Here is a 15,935-nt window from a genome sequence, read left to right as displayed (position 1 = left end):
CTCTTGCAATGACCATTAGGGTTGGGCCCGGTGGCGTGGCCTAGCTGCTAAAGTCCTCGCCTTGAATGCGCCGGAATCCTATATGGGCGCTGGTTCTAATTCCGTCAGCCCCACTTCCCATCCAGCTCCCTGCTTGTGGCCTGAGAAAGCAGTCGAGGATGGCCCAAAGCTTTGAGACCCTGCACCCGTGTGGGATACCTGGAAGAAGTTCCTGGATCCTGGCTTCGGATTGGCATAGCATTGGCCATTGTGGTCACTTGGGGTTTGAATCACCGGACAGAAGATCTTCCTCTCTGTCTCTCCTCCTCTCTGTATATCTGACTTTCCAATAAATAAATAAATCTTTAAAAAAATGACCATTAGGGTTGCTCCAGAGCCCCCCCCCCACCCAAAAGCAAACAAAAAAAATTAGAAAAAGAACAACAAGGAAAGCTTAGAACCAGACAGGAAATGGTCAGCATGGATTCACATATAGCTTGCTAGGTAGGACACAAAAATTAGTTACTCATCACTAGGGTATTAAAAATTTCTCTGCACACCCCTCCTAAAACTGTTCTGCACCTCAACTGTTGACATATGCCTTGGTAGAGTTATAAGCCAACATGGACTATCCCAAAATCCACCAAGTTCAGTAAAAATTATGCTTCAACACTATGAACTGCTAAATACTAAAATGAAAATAGACACGAGGCAGCTAAATAGTACCCTATAGCCATTTTAAGGTGTATAGCAGCCAGTTCTGTATATAAAACTAAAATTGAAATGTCAATGAAGTAGTTAAGAACTTGCACTTTTTTTTTTTTAACATGTTGGTTACTCGATATCATGTCAATTAATTCCATAATGTTGTGAATTGTTGTTGATGTTATGTTGTGGCTTTAAATTGATCGGAATGATATTCTGTCAGCTCTACTTTCAGACCAGGGATGGTCTCCCCAAGAAACCGTTGAATTTATCTGGACAAAAAGATGCTGAACTCTGTGCTTGGTATATGTTTGCAAAGAAAGAATCATGACTGAATTTGAACTGTAATACTGCAACAAGGTGGAGGAATCCACCATGGGGGGAGGGCACAGGGAGGGGTTGGGGGAATCCCAGAGCCTAGGAAACTGTGTCACATAATGCAATGTAGTTAATAAAAAAAAAATAGATTATACATTAAAAAAAAGAAACTAGTGTTTTGACCATTACCTCTATGTATACAGCCTTATCTCTAATTGCCTCCTGTTTTTTTTTTTTTTAAAGCAATGCTTTTGATTACGGGGATAAAAATATTATAAGTTAAAAAAAAAAAACAACAAATTGAAGCCAGATTGGAAGCCCATTCAACTCTCAGGGACAAATGGCGGTTTTCATTGTCAGATTTTTCTCTATTCTACTGCATGGACATATGGAGTTGTGTGACACATTTTTGTTCTAACCACAAAATTTCATGAATTTGCAGTCACTGAACAGTGACATAAATCATCATTCCAGACAAAAAAGAAGGCAGACGTTTTGAAGGCAGAAGTATTTCCTTGGAAACTTCTTGAGAAACTCAGGCGTCGGCCACTTCCACAGGGGCTTTGAACCCCTACAGAACATCTCTTGCCTTCAGTGTGGAGGGGTAGATTGCGGGGTCCTCTGAGGACGGGAAGCTGGTGGCCAAGTGCCCAAGATGGATCTCATCTCGGTCTCCATAGCCAAACATTACTTGATAGGAGGCCAACAAGAGTTCTCTTTTGACCAGGCGAAGGGAAGAGAGAGATTTTGGGGGCTGTAAGGAAAATCACTTTAATGACATGCCTGTTAAGTGGGCCCTCTGCTACCTCCTGAGCCACGTGTGTTAACTAGCTATTGCAACCTGTTTATTCTGCCACACACGAGGCCATTGGAAGCAGAGACAGAGCTTTCTGAGGTGAGGAGCCTGTGAAGGGATTTAACTAAGAGATCTGGCTGGATTGATTTTTTTTTTTTTGCTTCCGCTATTTTCTTTTTTTTTTTTAATTCTTAAACATTTTTATTTTTTGATGATTTTTACATAATTGATTAGGGTGATAAGGGTCAAGGGCTGCAGGAAGGTGGGTGAGATCGCCATTTCCACATTCTCTATTTTTATTTTAAGATTTATTTATTTACTTAATTATTTTACTTTTAAAAGTTTTTATTGGAAAGATCTTTTTTTTAAAAAGACCTATTTTTATTAGAAATATTTTTGTTTATTTTTGTTCTCTTAGAAAGATGCCAGGGTTTATCCCTCCCCCACCTGTCAGGGTTGCTGCTTCAAGTCCTCCTCTGGGTGTCGGGAGAAAGTGAGTTTAAAGAAAACGGAGCCTGAGTATAGGTGGCTTTGCTGTAAGATCTGGGGGAGACGACCACATCCCACCTCTGCCATTGCCCCCTCTCCCAGGCTTTCCACTGCCACTATTGTACCTATTACCCACCATTCATAGTTTCTGTTTTTATTTTCTTTGGCTTTTGCTAGTTCATTTCCTTAAAAGACAGAGTGTTAGAGAGCTTCCGTCTTCTGGGTGGGGGAAAGCATCTTGCAATCTGCTACAGGATGATGTCCCCCATGTAGTTGGTAGGGGTCCGTGTATTTGGGTCATCCTGCATTGTTTTTCCAGGTGCATTCACAGGGAGTGGAATGGAAGTGGAAAAGTCAGCAGTCGCACCAGTGCCTGTATGGGATGCTGGTGTTGCTGGTGTTGCAGACGGTGCCTTTGTTATGCTGCACACTGGCCCTCCCTATGGACTCTGTCTCCTTGTTTCATAGAGTTTTCTCTCCTATTCTTTGCTGTTGTCTGTTAGCATGGTTGGGTTACCTAGGAGAGGGGTCTGGTCTGCCTTCTAAACTTCCTGCACTGCTCTCCCTCTCACTCCTACCTTCCTGCTATGCTTACCTACACAGAGATGGCCTTGCCTCCTGCCCAGATGGCCATCCCATCCGTCTCCAAGTTGACCCACAAACACCCCTCGCCTCTGGCCTTGGCTGCATCTTGACTACCTGCTTTGTCATTCATTCACACGTGCATGTGTTCATTCAACACCTGGTCACCGGCAGCCCCTCTCAGAGGTTTTGCGTTGGTTTTGTAACTGTCCTAAGGATATGAGGGGTGGGGCTGACACCCCAATACAGTCTCTGGTTTTGAACAGGACAATGCCTGTCTCTCCCTACCGCACAAATACACTGAATTCCTGAGTCAGTCCCTGCCCCTGTTTTCTAGACCACTGATTTTGTGGTGGGGGTCTGCTGGGGAGCTCTGGATTGTGGTCCTCGGCATTGTCATTATGCAACCAAGTGAAATGGAGAGGAAAGATCTGTGGACATCTTTTAGAGCCTTGAGGAAAGAGCCTATAATTCATATGAGATTGCATGATAACTGACATTTCCAAGACCAGATCCCCTTCTCCAGCACCCTTGGCTTTAACACACAGCCTCTCAGAATGTCACACTGAAGACTGGAAAGACCTAGAAGGAGATATTGAGGGTAACATTGTGCTAACAGCTTAATTCTCTCAGGCAGTTTCTGATGCCCAACTCTGGGCTTCTCTGTGTGTGCCCTAATTCCTTCTTGACTGGCACTTGGCAGACCTTACCCAGCTTGGATTTGTGGCAACTTCTTGGAAATAGGTCTTGCATGCATTGGCTTTTAGTTCTTGGAGTCTGGGGAAAAAAACCTGCTAGACCCTGTGAAATACTTTAGTTTGGTTCGATACACATTTACTGAGATGAGGGACATGACCCTTGTCCACCAGAGGCTCTCAGGGAACGGGGATGTGGGGGTCCACTCAGAGCCTTGGGTACTACTGTGGTGGTTTGGATCTTGGTTTTGGTGTTTCCTAAAGGCCCATGTTTTAAAGCGATTGTCCCCAAAGTTTTATGGTAATGAGATTAATGATGACTTGGTTCAATTAGGACATTCAGGAAGTAGGACCAGTAGGAGGGCCTTAGATAACATGCTCTTGGAGGGCCATACTCTTGAAAGGGTAGGTTCTATAAGTAAGCCTAAGTCAGGCCTAGCCTCCCTCTGTCCCTTTCTCCTTCCTGACTCATTGTATGACTGTCCTCTGCTAGCATTTTACCATCAACAGCTCTCATCAGACTCTGCAACAATGGGACCACCCCGGGAGTGTGGACCCCCAAAACTATGAGCCAAAATAAAATTTTCTCCTTCACAAATAGCTTCTCTCAGGTATTTAATGATAGTAGCAAAAAGGTGACCAACACAGTGACCTTAGTTGGGTATGGGCTCTTTGTAGCTATGATTAACGAAAGGATCAAGGTGAGACCATACTGGGGTGGGGTGACCAGTACACCCAATAAGACTGTCCCTGTAAAGGCAAACCAGGTGTAGAAGAAGGCTGCCTAAGGAGGGGCTGTAACACTGAGGCTTGCTGAGGTCAGGAAGGCGGGAAGAGAGGTAGGACTCTTCCTAGAGCCTTCTGGGGGAGTGTGGGCCTGCTGGTGTAGTTCTGGAATCCTGTTTTCTAGAAGTGTGAGAGAAGAAATCACTGGGGTTTGAAGGCACTGCGTATGCGGCACTTTGCAATGGCAGCCTTAGGAAAGCAATACAGGGAGTGGTTACGTCCCTGAGACAAGTCCTGTAGGACAGCTGCCCCAGTTGGCTACCTACTTACCTATCCCTTTCCTTCTAGAACACAATCTGCACAGAGAGAGCCTCCACTCTTCTATGGAGGTTCATAGCAGAGGGACCCTCATTGTCTTCCTTGTTTACTCCAAGAGCCTTATATTTAGCATGGAGGGGTTTCTGGACAATGTTGTTTAAATGCCTGAATGAGTGAGTGTGTGAATGAATGAATGAATAAAATAAGGTGTGGACCAGGCAACAAGTGCAGGTGGTGAGTCCTCAAGTAGAAAAAAGCCACAGTGGTTGGGTCAGCTACTGACTCTTGGTTAGAATGGATATTTGGGGCAGTTTCTCAGAGGGGATTGTGCATAGGTGACAAGGCAGGGAAAAGGACCCACGAGCAAGGAGATGAATGGGACTTGGTTTAGTCTTTTCTGTGCTGGTGCCTGTATTGTGTAGGTAGGCTCCATTGTCATTCCTGGAAATCTTGAAAGAATCACTGAGGGTGAAGCAAGGATCCCTTTGCAGCTGTGAAGCAATTGAGGCTCCAGGAACTGAAGTCACTTGCCACTTTGGCAGCAGGTAACATGCTGGTCAATGGCAGGCCAATATCTGGACCCTGGTCTTCTCGGTGCCCGAGTTGGTGTTATCTGCAGTGAGGTGTGCAGGTCCTGCTAATAAACAAGTGTGAGGAAAGCTATGATGCCTCCCAAGTTCACATGGCTGGAGCAGACAGTTCCTGAAGCGTGACCAAGTATGTTTGCTGCATCCGGCTTCCAGGTCTCCTAGAGGCCACTTGTCAAACACTTTGTCTGGTCTCAAGGAGGGGTCCTGGGGTGGAGAGCCCTGCTGTTTCCTTCCCTGCCACATGTCATCATTTTCATGATTTTCAGACAGTCTGCCATGATCTTAATTGAAAATAGGATGAGGGTTTCAGAAGGGAGGTAACAGGAACCTGGGGCCTTCAATAGGAGAGTTGGCCCTGACTGGAGTCAGAGGGTGTGTGAAACATTTGGGCAGCAGGCCCTCACGTCCAGTGCTCCTGCTGATGGGCAGAGGGCTTGGCTAATGCTGCTGTGTGCAGCAAGGATGGGATTGGATCAGCCAGGAGGATTCTCACTGCCCCTAGCTGAGCTCTCCACCCTTGACCTGGTGTGAGGGTCAGTTGGAATTAAGCCAGGGGATGGGTTAAGAGAAGTGGGTATCAGATAGTTACTGCTTTACATATGCAGAGGTCCCCTGAAAAGGGGGAGGTATGGGATATTAAGGGTGACTAGAGCAGAGACACCTCCCCTGCTACCACCGCCAACAAAACACACACACACACACACACACACACACACACACACACACACACACAGAGAGAGAAAGTGTGGGTGACAGAAAATGAGGCCAGAGAGGTCGACTGGAAAGCTCTATAGGCAAGAGAAAAAAATTGGGCCTGTACATGAAGGTCACAAGGGAAGTCTTGGGATCACTGGCAGCTAGAGAATAAGAAAGGTCAGGTATGTGTTTTAGAGAGTCCCCTAGCTTTTAGGGGGCAGGTCTTTAGGAGGCTGGTGGGAGATGAGCCTGGTCTGCATCTGAAGGGGCAGTGAAGGCATAGAGACAGGAGGTGCCAGCAATCACCTTTGGGGTATCACTCCCAGGCACCTGTTGATGGATTACATGAAGGGTGGTCAGGGGAGGATATACTGAGTGGTGGGAAGTGCCAGAGGTTTCTAGTGGAGGGCACAGCAAGCATAAAGCAGAGCACAGTGAGCTGCTAGGCATGTGAGCCACAAGATAGGCAGGGCTCAGTGGTGTGAGGTAGGGATACACGAGGGGGGCTGAGAGCAGATGAGAACATAGAGGTCGCAGGGCATGGGGAGAATCTTGCAGGTCTCTGATGGTCACCAGAGAGAGTGGGGTTTGAATAGAAACAACTCATTTTGACTTAGGTGTATGACATTAAAAGGTCATACAGGCTGTTTTGTGATCAGATTCTGGGGGCCAAGGTGGAAACTGTTGGAGTAGCTCCACACAGAGAAGATGGTGGCCTGGGCTAGTCACCAACAAGGGCTGTGGAACATGATGGGTTCTGCATGTTGGGTGGGACAGGTGGAGCAGAATGAGTGAGAGAGAGAGAGATCAGGGGTTATTTAAGTTTAGGCCTGAGGAACTGAAGGAGCATTATGGGAGGAGCAGGTCTTGGGGAAACAGAAGGGTCTGCAATGTGGCTAACCTGAGACAGATTTTTGCCATCTCAGTGGAAATGGAGGTTGAGCAGCGGAGTCTGGAATGAGAGAAGGTTGGCAAGGCGGGGGCATTCTGGGTGGTGTTGAAATCCACAGGTGTGGTGATCTCACCCATCCAGGGTGCTCACCCTGGGCTGTGACTGTCAGGGAAATCGGAAGATGAGGGTGAAGCTCAGGAGGCAGTGGGAGGAGCACCAGCAAGGGGGAGTCCCTGAGGTGGATAATATGGAGGGAAAGGGGGAGGAGTCATGAGGCACATGTCAGCCGAGTAGGACAGAGTATGAACACAAACCGGGGAGGAAGGACAAATGTAGCATGCATCTGCAGAGCTGGCTGGAGGAGACAGGCTGCAACGTGGGGGCCAACCCGGCCCTGGCTCTGGGCAGCAAACCCTCATGTCCTGTGCTCCTGCTGATGGACAGAGGGCTTGGCTAAACCCTGCTGTGCGCAGCAAGGATGGGATGGGATCAACCAGGAGGATTCTCACTGCCTGTAGCTGAGCTCTCCACCCTGGAGGTGGCGTTGTACCCTGATGGCAGATGACAATCATCTGGGTACAGGGGGCAGGAGAAAGTGTTTGAAAAAATGAGTTCTGGATGCTACCCTTGAGATTCTCCACTCACTTGCTTCTAGTGGAGTGTGACCCCATCCTCAAAAAGTTTTATGAGTGACTGCAGAATACGAGCAGGGCTGGTTCTCTGGCTTGGACTGAATCCTTGTGATGGGAGGGACTTGAAAGGAAGAGGGACTCTAGGGACAGCCAGTGCTGGCACCTGGAAGACAAACCAGTCAGTTCTTGTTGTCATTTCTGAAGGAGTTCATTGGCTTTACCCCAGAAAGGCAATTTACCAAAACAGGGATCCTGATTGAATCTGCAGGTTTTTCAAAATTTTAATTAGATTCCGTTTTATTTGAGAGTCAGATGTATAGAAAGGGGAGATAGGAAGAGAGAAAGAAACAGCTTCTATGTGCTGATTCACTCTTCAAATGACTGCAATGACCGGAGCTGAACTGATCCAAAGCTGGAAGCTAGGAACTTCTCCTGTTTCTCCAGTGTGGGTGCAGGAGCCCAAGGAACTCAGTGCCATTGTCAGCTGCTTTTCCAGGTCATAGACAGGGAGCTGGATTGAAAGTAGTGTAGCGGGGACTTGAACTGGCACCCATATGAGATGCCAGCACGAAGGTGGAGGGTTAGATTACTATGCCATTCCATAGGTTTTTATAACTTCCTAGAGGCTGGAGAAGACCATCGCTTGGCACTGGAAACAATCTTTACTCTGGCAGAGCAGGGCCATTTGACCTGCATTTCTCTGGAATTCTGAGGTGCTGCATGCACAGATCGCAGACAGCGGTCACAGCCATTTCCTCCTGGGGCCTTTTTTTCCAGACAGCCATGGTGTCCTGAGCAGACATGTCTCTCAGCCCAGAATGTCTCCATTGAGAGCACTGCTTCTGTCTCATTTCCTGCCATTCTGATGAACTGGGTCATCGCAATAGATCTCTCATTTCTGGGGGCTGGGACCAACCTATTAACCATGGGAAAATCCTGGCCACAGTGATGGCTCAAGAAGTAGCAATAGAGTTCAGAAGGGACCCATAAGTGTTATTACTTTTGGGTGATGGTCAAGTTCTCTCCTGAAAATGTAAAGCCAGAGACTATGCATTGGAATTTCCGGGTTGTTATTGTCTCTGTGCTGGGTGGATGAAGACACCTGCTGGAGAATGAAGTCTAATGGAGACAGGGTAGAGACAGTGGGTAGTGGAGGGGAGAGAGACAGAGACAGGTAGGAAAGCAGATGAGCAGGAAAGAGATTCTCCCAGAAAGGAGAATTCCAGAGGGTCTGGGATCCTTGTGTCTGGCCTTCAGGTCTGGATATCCTCAGTCCCAAGAGCACCCTTCCTGAGGGGTTCCCACACATCCCTGCAGGGCTGAGCTCTGAGGAGCTGTTTCTGTCTTTTGCACCAGGAAATGTCTAGCCTAAGATGGGAAGCTGCTAGAACCTGTGTGTGGCAGGCACTGCAGGCTGAGGCAGGCATGGTCGAAGAGTTTGTGAGGTAGTTGGCCCTGGGAGGTCCATGTGTCGGTCTCAGGGTCGTAGCAGTCGAAGGAGGCAGAGTCTTCAATGCTGCAGTCACTGGTCAGCCGCCGGCCACCTGTCACATACAGCTTGTTCCCCATCACTGCGGCACCGTGGTGCATCCTCCGCTCTCTCATGTCTGCACACTTGGCAAATTTGTTGGACTGAGGGTCATAAGCAAGAATCCTCCTGGTGTAGCCTGAAAACAGAACAGGGACAGGAGGTCAGCCAGCTCCTTCCACTTCTCCATCTCTCCCACACCCAGCTAGAAGACAGCTGGCCCCCTGCACCTGCCATGTGTGGGGGCGGGGACTCTGAACGACAGGGTGGGTCATTAGTTCACCTGCTGTGGCCCCGTATGTGGCTCAGAGCTGGGATTGGCACCCAGATCTGTCTGAGTCAGCCTCCCGTGTCTTTAACCCCAAGTCAAGACTGCCTATCTGTACCCCATAGACTTGGAGCTGCCTTTCAGCTGCTTCTTGGCCTCATTGACTTTTCGCTTCTCAAACACTAGTCCAAAAGCTGTAATACCCCAAGAAGGAGTCTATGGGAACACAAAAATGGGTCCCCACAGTAGCCTGATCTTGTGAATACTTAAAGAATCCACCCCTCTCGCCGCCCCCCCCCCATTCAATTTCACTGATGGGCAAACTGAGGCACAGAATGACAAATAACTTGCTAAGGAGCATACAAGCAGTTAGTGGTAGAGTCAAAAGCTAAACCCAGATCTATCTGATGCCAAAAGTAGTCCTTTAAATCAAGATACTATACTGCAATTACAGTGAAATCCAGTAGTGGCCAATATCATTGATACTGATAGCCAATGTTGCAAGTCTGTTAGTTGCCAATATTATTATTCTTTTTAAAGATTTGTTTGAAAGGCAGGGTTACAGAGAAAACACACACACATACACACACACACCTTCCATCCACTGGTTCTCTTCCCAAATGGCTACATTGGCTGGGATTGGGTCAGGAGCTTCATTGGGTCTCCCATGTGGGTGGCAGGGATGCAAGCACTTAGACCATCTTGTGCTCTTTTCCTAAGCCATTAGTGGAAAGCTGATCAGAAATGAAACAGCCAGTACACAAACTGCCACCCGTATGCCAGCCATATACTGCCACCTACAATCCCAGCCCACCAATGTTATTGACAGTGACACTCCTGTTACAAGTCTGTTAGTAGCCAATATTATTGGTGTTACCAGTTGTATTGTAAATCCCTTGTGGCTAGTATGATCAAGAATAGCAAATTTTTTTTTCATTTACTGTGTCTCTGTAGTACTACTAAGAGCTCAAGATACATGCGCATGCTTTATCATGCAACTTCATGCGTGCTGTACGGGCAGACAATTCTGGGTGAGGATGAGCCATCCTGGGTTGGCTGAGCTCCCATGGGGAGTGGATATGCTTTCAAATGACTGCCCTGTACAGCAGCACCTATCTGGCAGAGTTCTTTGTGTAGCTGGGCGTCCCACCTCACCAGCTGCATTTCATGCTCACCTCCCACAATGACAATCCGCTCCCCCAGTACCACTGCTGGGGCACACACGTTCTTGATCATCCTTGTCTCCATTTTGAACCATGTGTTTCTGGAGATGTGATAAACCTGGGGGAGAAGTAGATTCATTACATTACATTAAATACTTCTTATTAACATGGAAGATATTAACATTAATAACTTCATTGATACATGCCAAAATTTTGAAACACACACCTGTGGAGTGTCAACTGATCCAAGCAGGCACTCAGCCTTTTCATTTCCTTGTCTTTGTGTTTGGAGCCTGCTGCTCTCAGTTCTCTATCGAGTCTGACATGTCCCTGTGAACCCACATCACCCCACTGGGATGTGAAACAATGTGACTCGTTACTTCTACCCGATGGCTTAAAAAATACAGAAAGTGGAATTAGGAAGGTGAACAAGGAGTAAGGTCTTTTTTTGGTTTTTTCCCAGTTAGGCGATAGCTATGTTGCAATTACTAAATATTATTAGATAAGAGAAACAAGATTACTAGAAATCAGTCAAGAGCTCAGCAATTGTAGGGCAGGCCAACCTTTTGCCCTGAAGTGCAGGTTTCTTTTTATTTTGCTTGAAACAGTTTTTCTCTTGTAATGAGAAATGAAACAACTTAGATCTTCAGAACACCTGTGATTATTCTACTCATTTTAATTTCCAGTCCATATTTAAATTTCTAATTGTGTTGCTATATTCATAGAACTAAGAATAAATTTGGGGTGTAGTGGGGATGACTTTTGAACGGCTTATGTGTGATTGGCATTAGGATTCTAGAAAAACCGAAGTAGGAGAGAAGGATAGAAGACAAAAGAGGGGACTGCAGATCCCTCTCCCTGTCCTGGAATAGTGGGTCGAATCTTGACTCCTGGACGTGCTCTTGGACATTCTGTTTTCTCAGACTTCATTTTGGTCTTTATATCAAATTTGAGCTTCATCAACATTCTTATTACCTATCTCCTACCCGCCCCGTATTTTCCAGGTTATACTGTTGAGGCTCAGGGTGACACGCTTAGGTCCTACCATGAGTGGACGAGTGGGTCTGATTGAGTCCAGAGTCCATGCCCCTACTCCTCTCCCCTCCCTGGTGATTCTATCCACGGCATGCAGCATACGGCCTATCCTGGTGGAGGTTCCTGGCAGTCCTTTAGCTTGGTGATGCCTGAGACAGTGGCTAGCTCATGAAAGCCTCATAGTTACATCTGAAAATAGGTGGGAGACAAACTTGTTGGAAAGTGGGACCTTGGCAGAGAAGCAAACGCCAGGTTGCCACTTCCCACGAGTAATTGTCTCCTGACTCTGTCACCTATCAGCCTAGGATATATTTTCAAAGCTAGATTAAACATGGGCTTCTCCACCCATGTCCTCTACCAACAAGACTGGCGCAAGGACAAAAAGGATGGCTTTGACTAGTCAAGGAGGTGACAGTTTGTGGTGGTGAAGGCTTTGTGAAGTGCCGTCTAGTGTCTGGGGGTAGGAAGGAGGCCAGGTTGAGATGGACACATACGCACATGGTTTGCACAGCACATGGCAAGGTCATTTGTAAAAAAAAAAAAAAGCACGTATGCAGATGAGTCACCTGCAGATGAGTCATCCCAACCCCTACCTGAACAACCAGCCTGCTCATTAAGCAACTCAAGCGTTTATTTCTAACTCTAGTGGACAGAGGAAAACCTTACTTTCAAAGCTAGTGCTGAGTCAATAAAAAAACCATATCCATTTGATTCCCCCGCCCCCTTTTCACTGCTGCAGTGTAAAAGGATTGCTCATAATTTAATTAATTTATTTATTTTGGTTTTGCAACACTGGTGTGATTATCCTGTGTGTTTCGTCCTAAGCTAGCTGTGAGCTCTTTTATTTTTAGGAAGTTAATGATAGCCTGGCACCGTGAACTCATCAGCGTATTTGTCAACTCTACTTTGAGAAGCAGTTAGAAGGAGGAAAGGGCTTTAGCTTCCCACAGGAACACTTGGTGACATCTGTGTTGTGTGGTTGGACTGGGAGGGGTAGGAGTAGAACATGTCTTTTCCAGCTCAAGATCGTGGGTGGGATTTGGAAGAGGGATGTGGGAAGGCTACGAATGTGCCCAGATGGTCAGGGAGGAGCTGGGGGCATGGCATGGAGAAGTGAAGGCAGGAAGACAGTCTGAGGCTTGGGCATGGCTTGCCTGGACCTCGTGAAGTCCTGTAGTCGAGTCAGTGCTTCTCTGCAAGGGTTCCAGAAACAACTTCTGGAAGTGTGGAGCCAAGGACCCCACTCACCTGTGTGCAGTTCCTTGGTAACAGCCCTTCTACTGCCTCTCAGACTGCCAGCCCAGCTCATTCTTAAGTCCTGGAAAGCCCTACCAGACCAGACACCTCTCTACAAATACTCATCTCCCAAGAATGTTCCAAAAGTAACACAGGAAGGGCTCCGGAGTGGCAGTCAGGGTGGAGGAGGTTGCTCAGGGAGCTTGAAAAAGGGCTGATGGAGATTTCGTGGGGGCTGACACCTGTTCTGCCCCTGGACACATCACCTTCCTCCTTCTGCACTGCTGGGCTCAAGACCTTTGCACAAGCTGTTCCTCACCGTCTCTCCCTACCTCCTCCTCTAACAGGCAGCTCAGGCTCCCCCTTAGGCAACAAAGAAACTGCCCCTCACAGCGCAGGTCAGACTTTGCTCTCATCTGCTCTCTGACCATCGTTGTGCCTTTCTCCATCCCCACCTGTCTGCTCAAGTCAGCTTAACCGACTTCACAGAGCTCCCCAAACCCTATAGACTTGCACGTAGGAGTCTTCTTAAAGGCTTCAGTAATTTAGGTTGGAGCATTTGTCAAATTCCTTTCGGACTTGACTTTGTGACATTCAATATGTTTCAATCTGGATTAGTAGAACTTTTTCCACCCTCAGATGAACATAGGGATTGGATTTGCAATAACTTGGCTAGTACTGGTCCATAAATTCATAAACTGAGAAAGTGCCGTTGATAATTATCCTCTTCTCTCTGCCCCTCCTGCCTTCACACAACAATGACAAGTGGTGTGTTTATGGGTATGCATACATGTGTATTGCACATATACATTTGTTGCATGCATTCACATGTGTGCAATGTATGCATGCTGGCATAAGTGTGTGCACACTTATGTCAGTATATATGTGGTGTATGTGTGTATGTGTGTGCCCATATGCATATGTGAACATGTTCTTGGACATGGGAAGGGCCACTTACCTGGATAAGCCTCACAGGGTTCTGCATGATGTCCTCTCCCCCAAAGAGGTAGAGCCTCTGGTCTTTGGCAGCCACTGCAGGGTGCAGAACAGCCACTGGCATGCTGGCCATGCTCTCCCACACATTGGAGAGGCTATCGTACCTCTCCATGGAGCCCAGAAGCTCCTGCCCTTCTCCAAGGCCTCCGATGCAGAAGATAAAGTTCCTGTGCACCGTGCTTCTGTGGGAGTAGCGGGCTACGAGCATGGGTTCTACCAGCCACCACTGGTTGAGTTTCAGGGAGAAGACGTAGACACTGCGAGTGACCACGCTCCTCCCCATGCTGACGGCCATGCCCCCCAGGATGTAGACACTACGGTGTAAGGTGACTGCCGAGGGCTTGTAGAGGCGTGTCGGGAGTTTTGCAAGGTTCTGCCATTGGCGGTTTTGGCTGTCATACAACAAGACATCCCTGGTGGTCTGCTGGCTGTCCTTCCTCCCGCCCAAGAGGATGAGGAAGTCCTGGTAGGAGTTTCTAAGGGGCACATGTTCCAGGGGTCTGCAGCCAGGAGCACTGGTGCTATGCAGAGAAAACATGTGCCTCTTGGCTGTCTCCAGGATGGTCTGGCATGCTGGTGAGGTTTGCAGGAGGTCATCATTGGCAATGAAGTGGAAGAAGAAGGCCGGGTGCACGTACTGAAGCCGGACCTGCATGAACAGCTCTGGCACATACGGCTTCCGGGCCTGCGGATCATGTCGAATCCAAGCCATGAGGGCCTCAAACACCTTCTCTTCCTCCCCGCAGAGCCCGTCATCTCCAAGGTAATCTCTGAGCTCCAGCGCACAGAGCTCCTTCAGGTCTGCTGACACTGCCACCTCTGGGAAAGATGTCAAGGCCACTTCCCTGGCCTTCCTCTTCAGGGTCTCACAGTTCAGGATCTCTGAGAGTCTGATCATGCCCAGGCAGTTGCCAGGAGCCAGCTGGTTCTGCAGGTATGAGGAGCAGGCCTCAAACAGTTTGGGGTACTGCAGCATGGAGGCCGCCTCCATCAAGGGCAGGACATTCTCGGCCGTGATGCACGCCTCCCCAGTGTACACATATGCCACGATCTGCTCTAGAGTCGGCCAGTCGATGCCTTTCAGCTGGACCTTGGCCTCACTACTCTCCCGGAAGTTGCTGCAGAACATGGCCCTGAAGTAGGGGCTGCTGGAGGCCAGCACGTTTCGGTGGCAGGGCACCTCCTGGGAACTGGCGCAGATGCTCACATCTGTCAGGATCCTGTTTTGTCGGAAGCTGTTGAGCTGCCTCAGCAAGTCAGAAGAGAAATCGGGGTCTTGGAAGAACAGCCCATCCAGTGTCTCTTTGTCCATCCTGCAGTGAGGGGGAGAAAATCCTAAGAGGGAGCCGGAGTCAAGTGCATCTCTCAGTGGCACCTGCTGGAGGGTGTGGCCTGGGGGCTGCAACTGTATCCTTCTACCACCATGCCAATGGGCACTGCCTGGATAGCACATTGTGAAGGTTGAAAGAGGGAAGCCTCATGCACCCCACATCAGAGATCAGGCACTGTAATTTTTTTTTTTGCTAGGGGAGCGGTTATGATTATTCTTTAAGGTAACAGGAACACAGTGTCTTTCAGCTAATCCAAAGCTGGGACAGAATTCCCCAGTTGTTGGATGTTAGTTGACTGCTGGGGGTCGAGATGGCAGCCAGAGGCAAGGTAGTAGCCTGTGCCTGTGAGCAGCAGGAGTGCACAAGCCTCTGCACAGGCCCTTGGCATCTGAGCTGGTTAGTAAGCCTGTCCGAGTGCCCCTTTCTGCAGGTTAGTCACTCCCAGAGGATGGCATGCTGGGGGTGTGGCCCTCCGGTGGGGGTGAGCAGAAATGAGGGCTGCAAGTGGGCCTTTACAAGGTAAGTTCTGTTTTTCAAAGACAAGATGACTGGAAAGCAGAGGTAGGATGAATCCCTGGCTTCGTGGTTGTCCTCTGGTAGAGCACCTGCCAGGAGCTCTACACCAGGGACATTTACCTTGTGCTGTGGCAGTGGCATCCACCGTCGTCACTGGATCTGCTTCCTCCCCTAAGACGTCCGGGTGACACCATAAACCCGCAGACCTGCGCTTCCCTCCCAGTCTGTGGGTACCTGGTTTGTCCTAGGAGCCTTGAGGATTGTTTATGCTGAAAGCACTGTCACGGTTTTCTAGAGCTTTGCACAAGGGCCGCTGGGCAGGGAGACGGTGTATACATTCCAGGGCTAAGAATAGTTGCATATGTACTTTCCACTGTTATGACATGTGACTTTCCAGTTGCCTTTTGTAGCTCACCAGGGCCTGGAGGGGTCGGCGCATGCCCA

The 15,935-nt window shown here is 48.3% G+C and overlaps 1 protein-coding gene across 1 annotated transcript; it reads right to left on the bottom strand.

The window, feature by feature from the left end:
- Positions 1-7,982: 7,982 nt before the first annotated feature.
- KLHL38 (kelch like family member 38) lies at positions 7,983-14,956 on the bottom strand. Its single transcript, XM_040979456.1, has 3 exons — positions 13,607-14,956; positions 10,390-10,495; positions 7,983-9,085 (listed from the first exon to the last, which is right to left on the bottom strand). The coding sequence occupies exons 1-3, from the start codon at positions 14,954-14,956 to the stop codon at positions 8,787-8,789; spliced, it is 1,755 nt and encodes a 584-aa protein (XP_040835390.1). The 3' UTR covers positions 7,983-8,786.
- Positions 14,957-15,935: the final 979 nt, after the last annotated feature.

Source organism: Ochotona curzoniae, unplaced genomic scaffold, assembly GCF_017591425.1.
Source record: "Ochotona curzoniae isolate NIBS_2020 unplaced genomic scaffold, NIBS_Ocur_1.0 contig_3190, whole genome shotgun sequence".
Classification (NCBI taxonomy): domain Eukaryota; kingdom Metazoa; phylum Chordata; class Mammalia; order Lagomorpha; family Ochotonidae; genus Ochotona; species Ochotona curzoniae.
The sequence above is the reverse complement of the archived record's forward strand: the minus strand, read 5'-3'. Positions and strand labels throughout refer to the sequence as shown.

Bases quoted from the DNA above. Each gene is read 5' to 3' on its own strand.
- KLHL38 (XM_040979456.1), bottom strand. From the start codon at position 14,956: ATGGACAAAGAGACACTGGATGGGCTGTTCTTCCAAGACCCCGATTTC. The intron at 10,496-13,606 runs GTAAGTGGCCCT...CTTCTCCCCCAG, and splicing joins ACCCTGTGAGGCTTATCCAG to GTTTATCACATCTCCAGAAA. The intron at 9,086-10,389 runs GTGAGCATGAAA...TTCTGTTTTCAG, and splicing joins GCGGATTGTCATTGTGGGAG to GCTACACCAGGAGGATTCTT.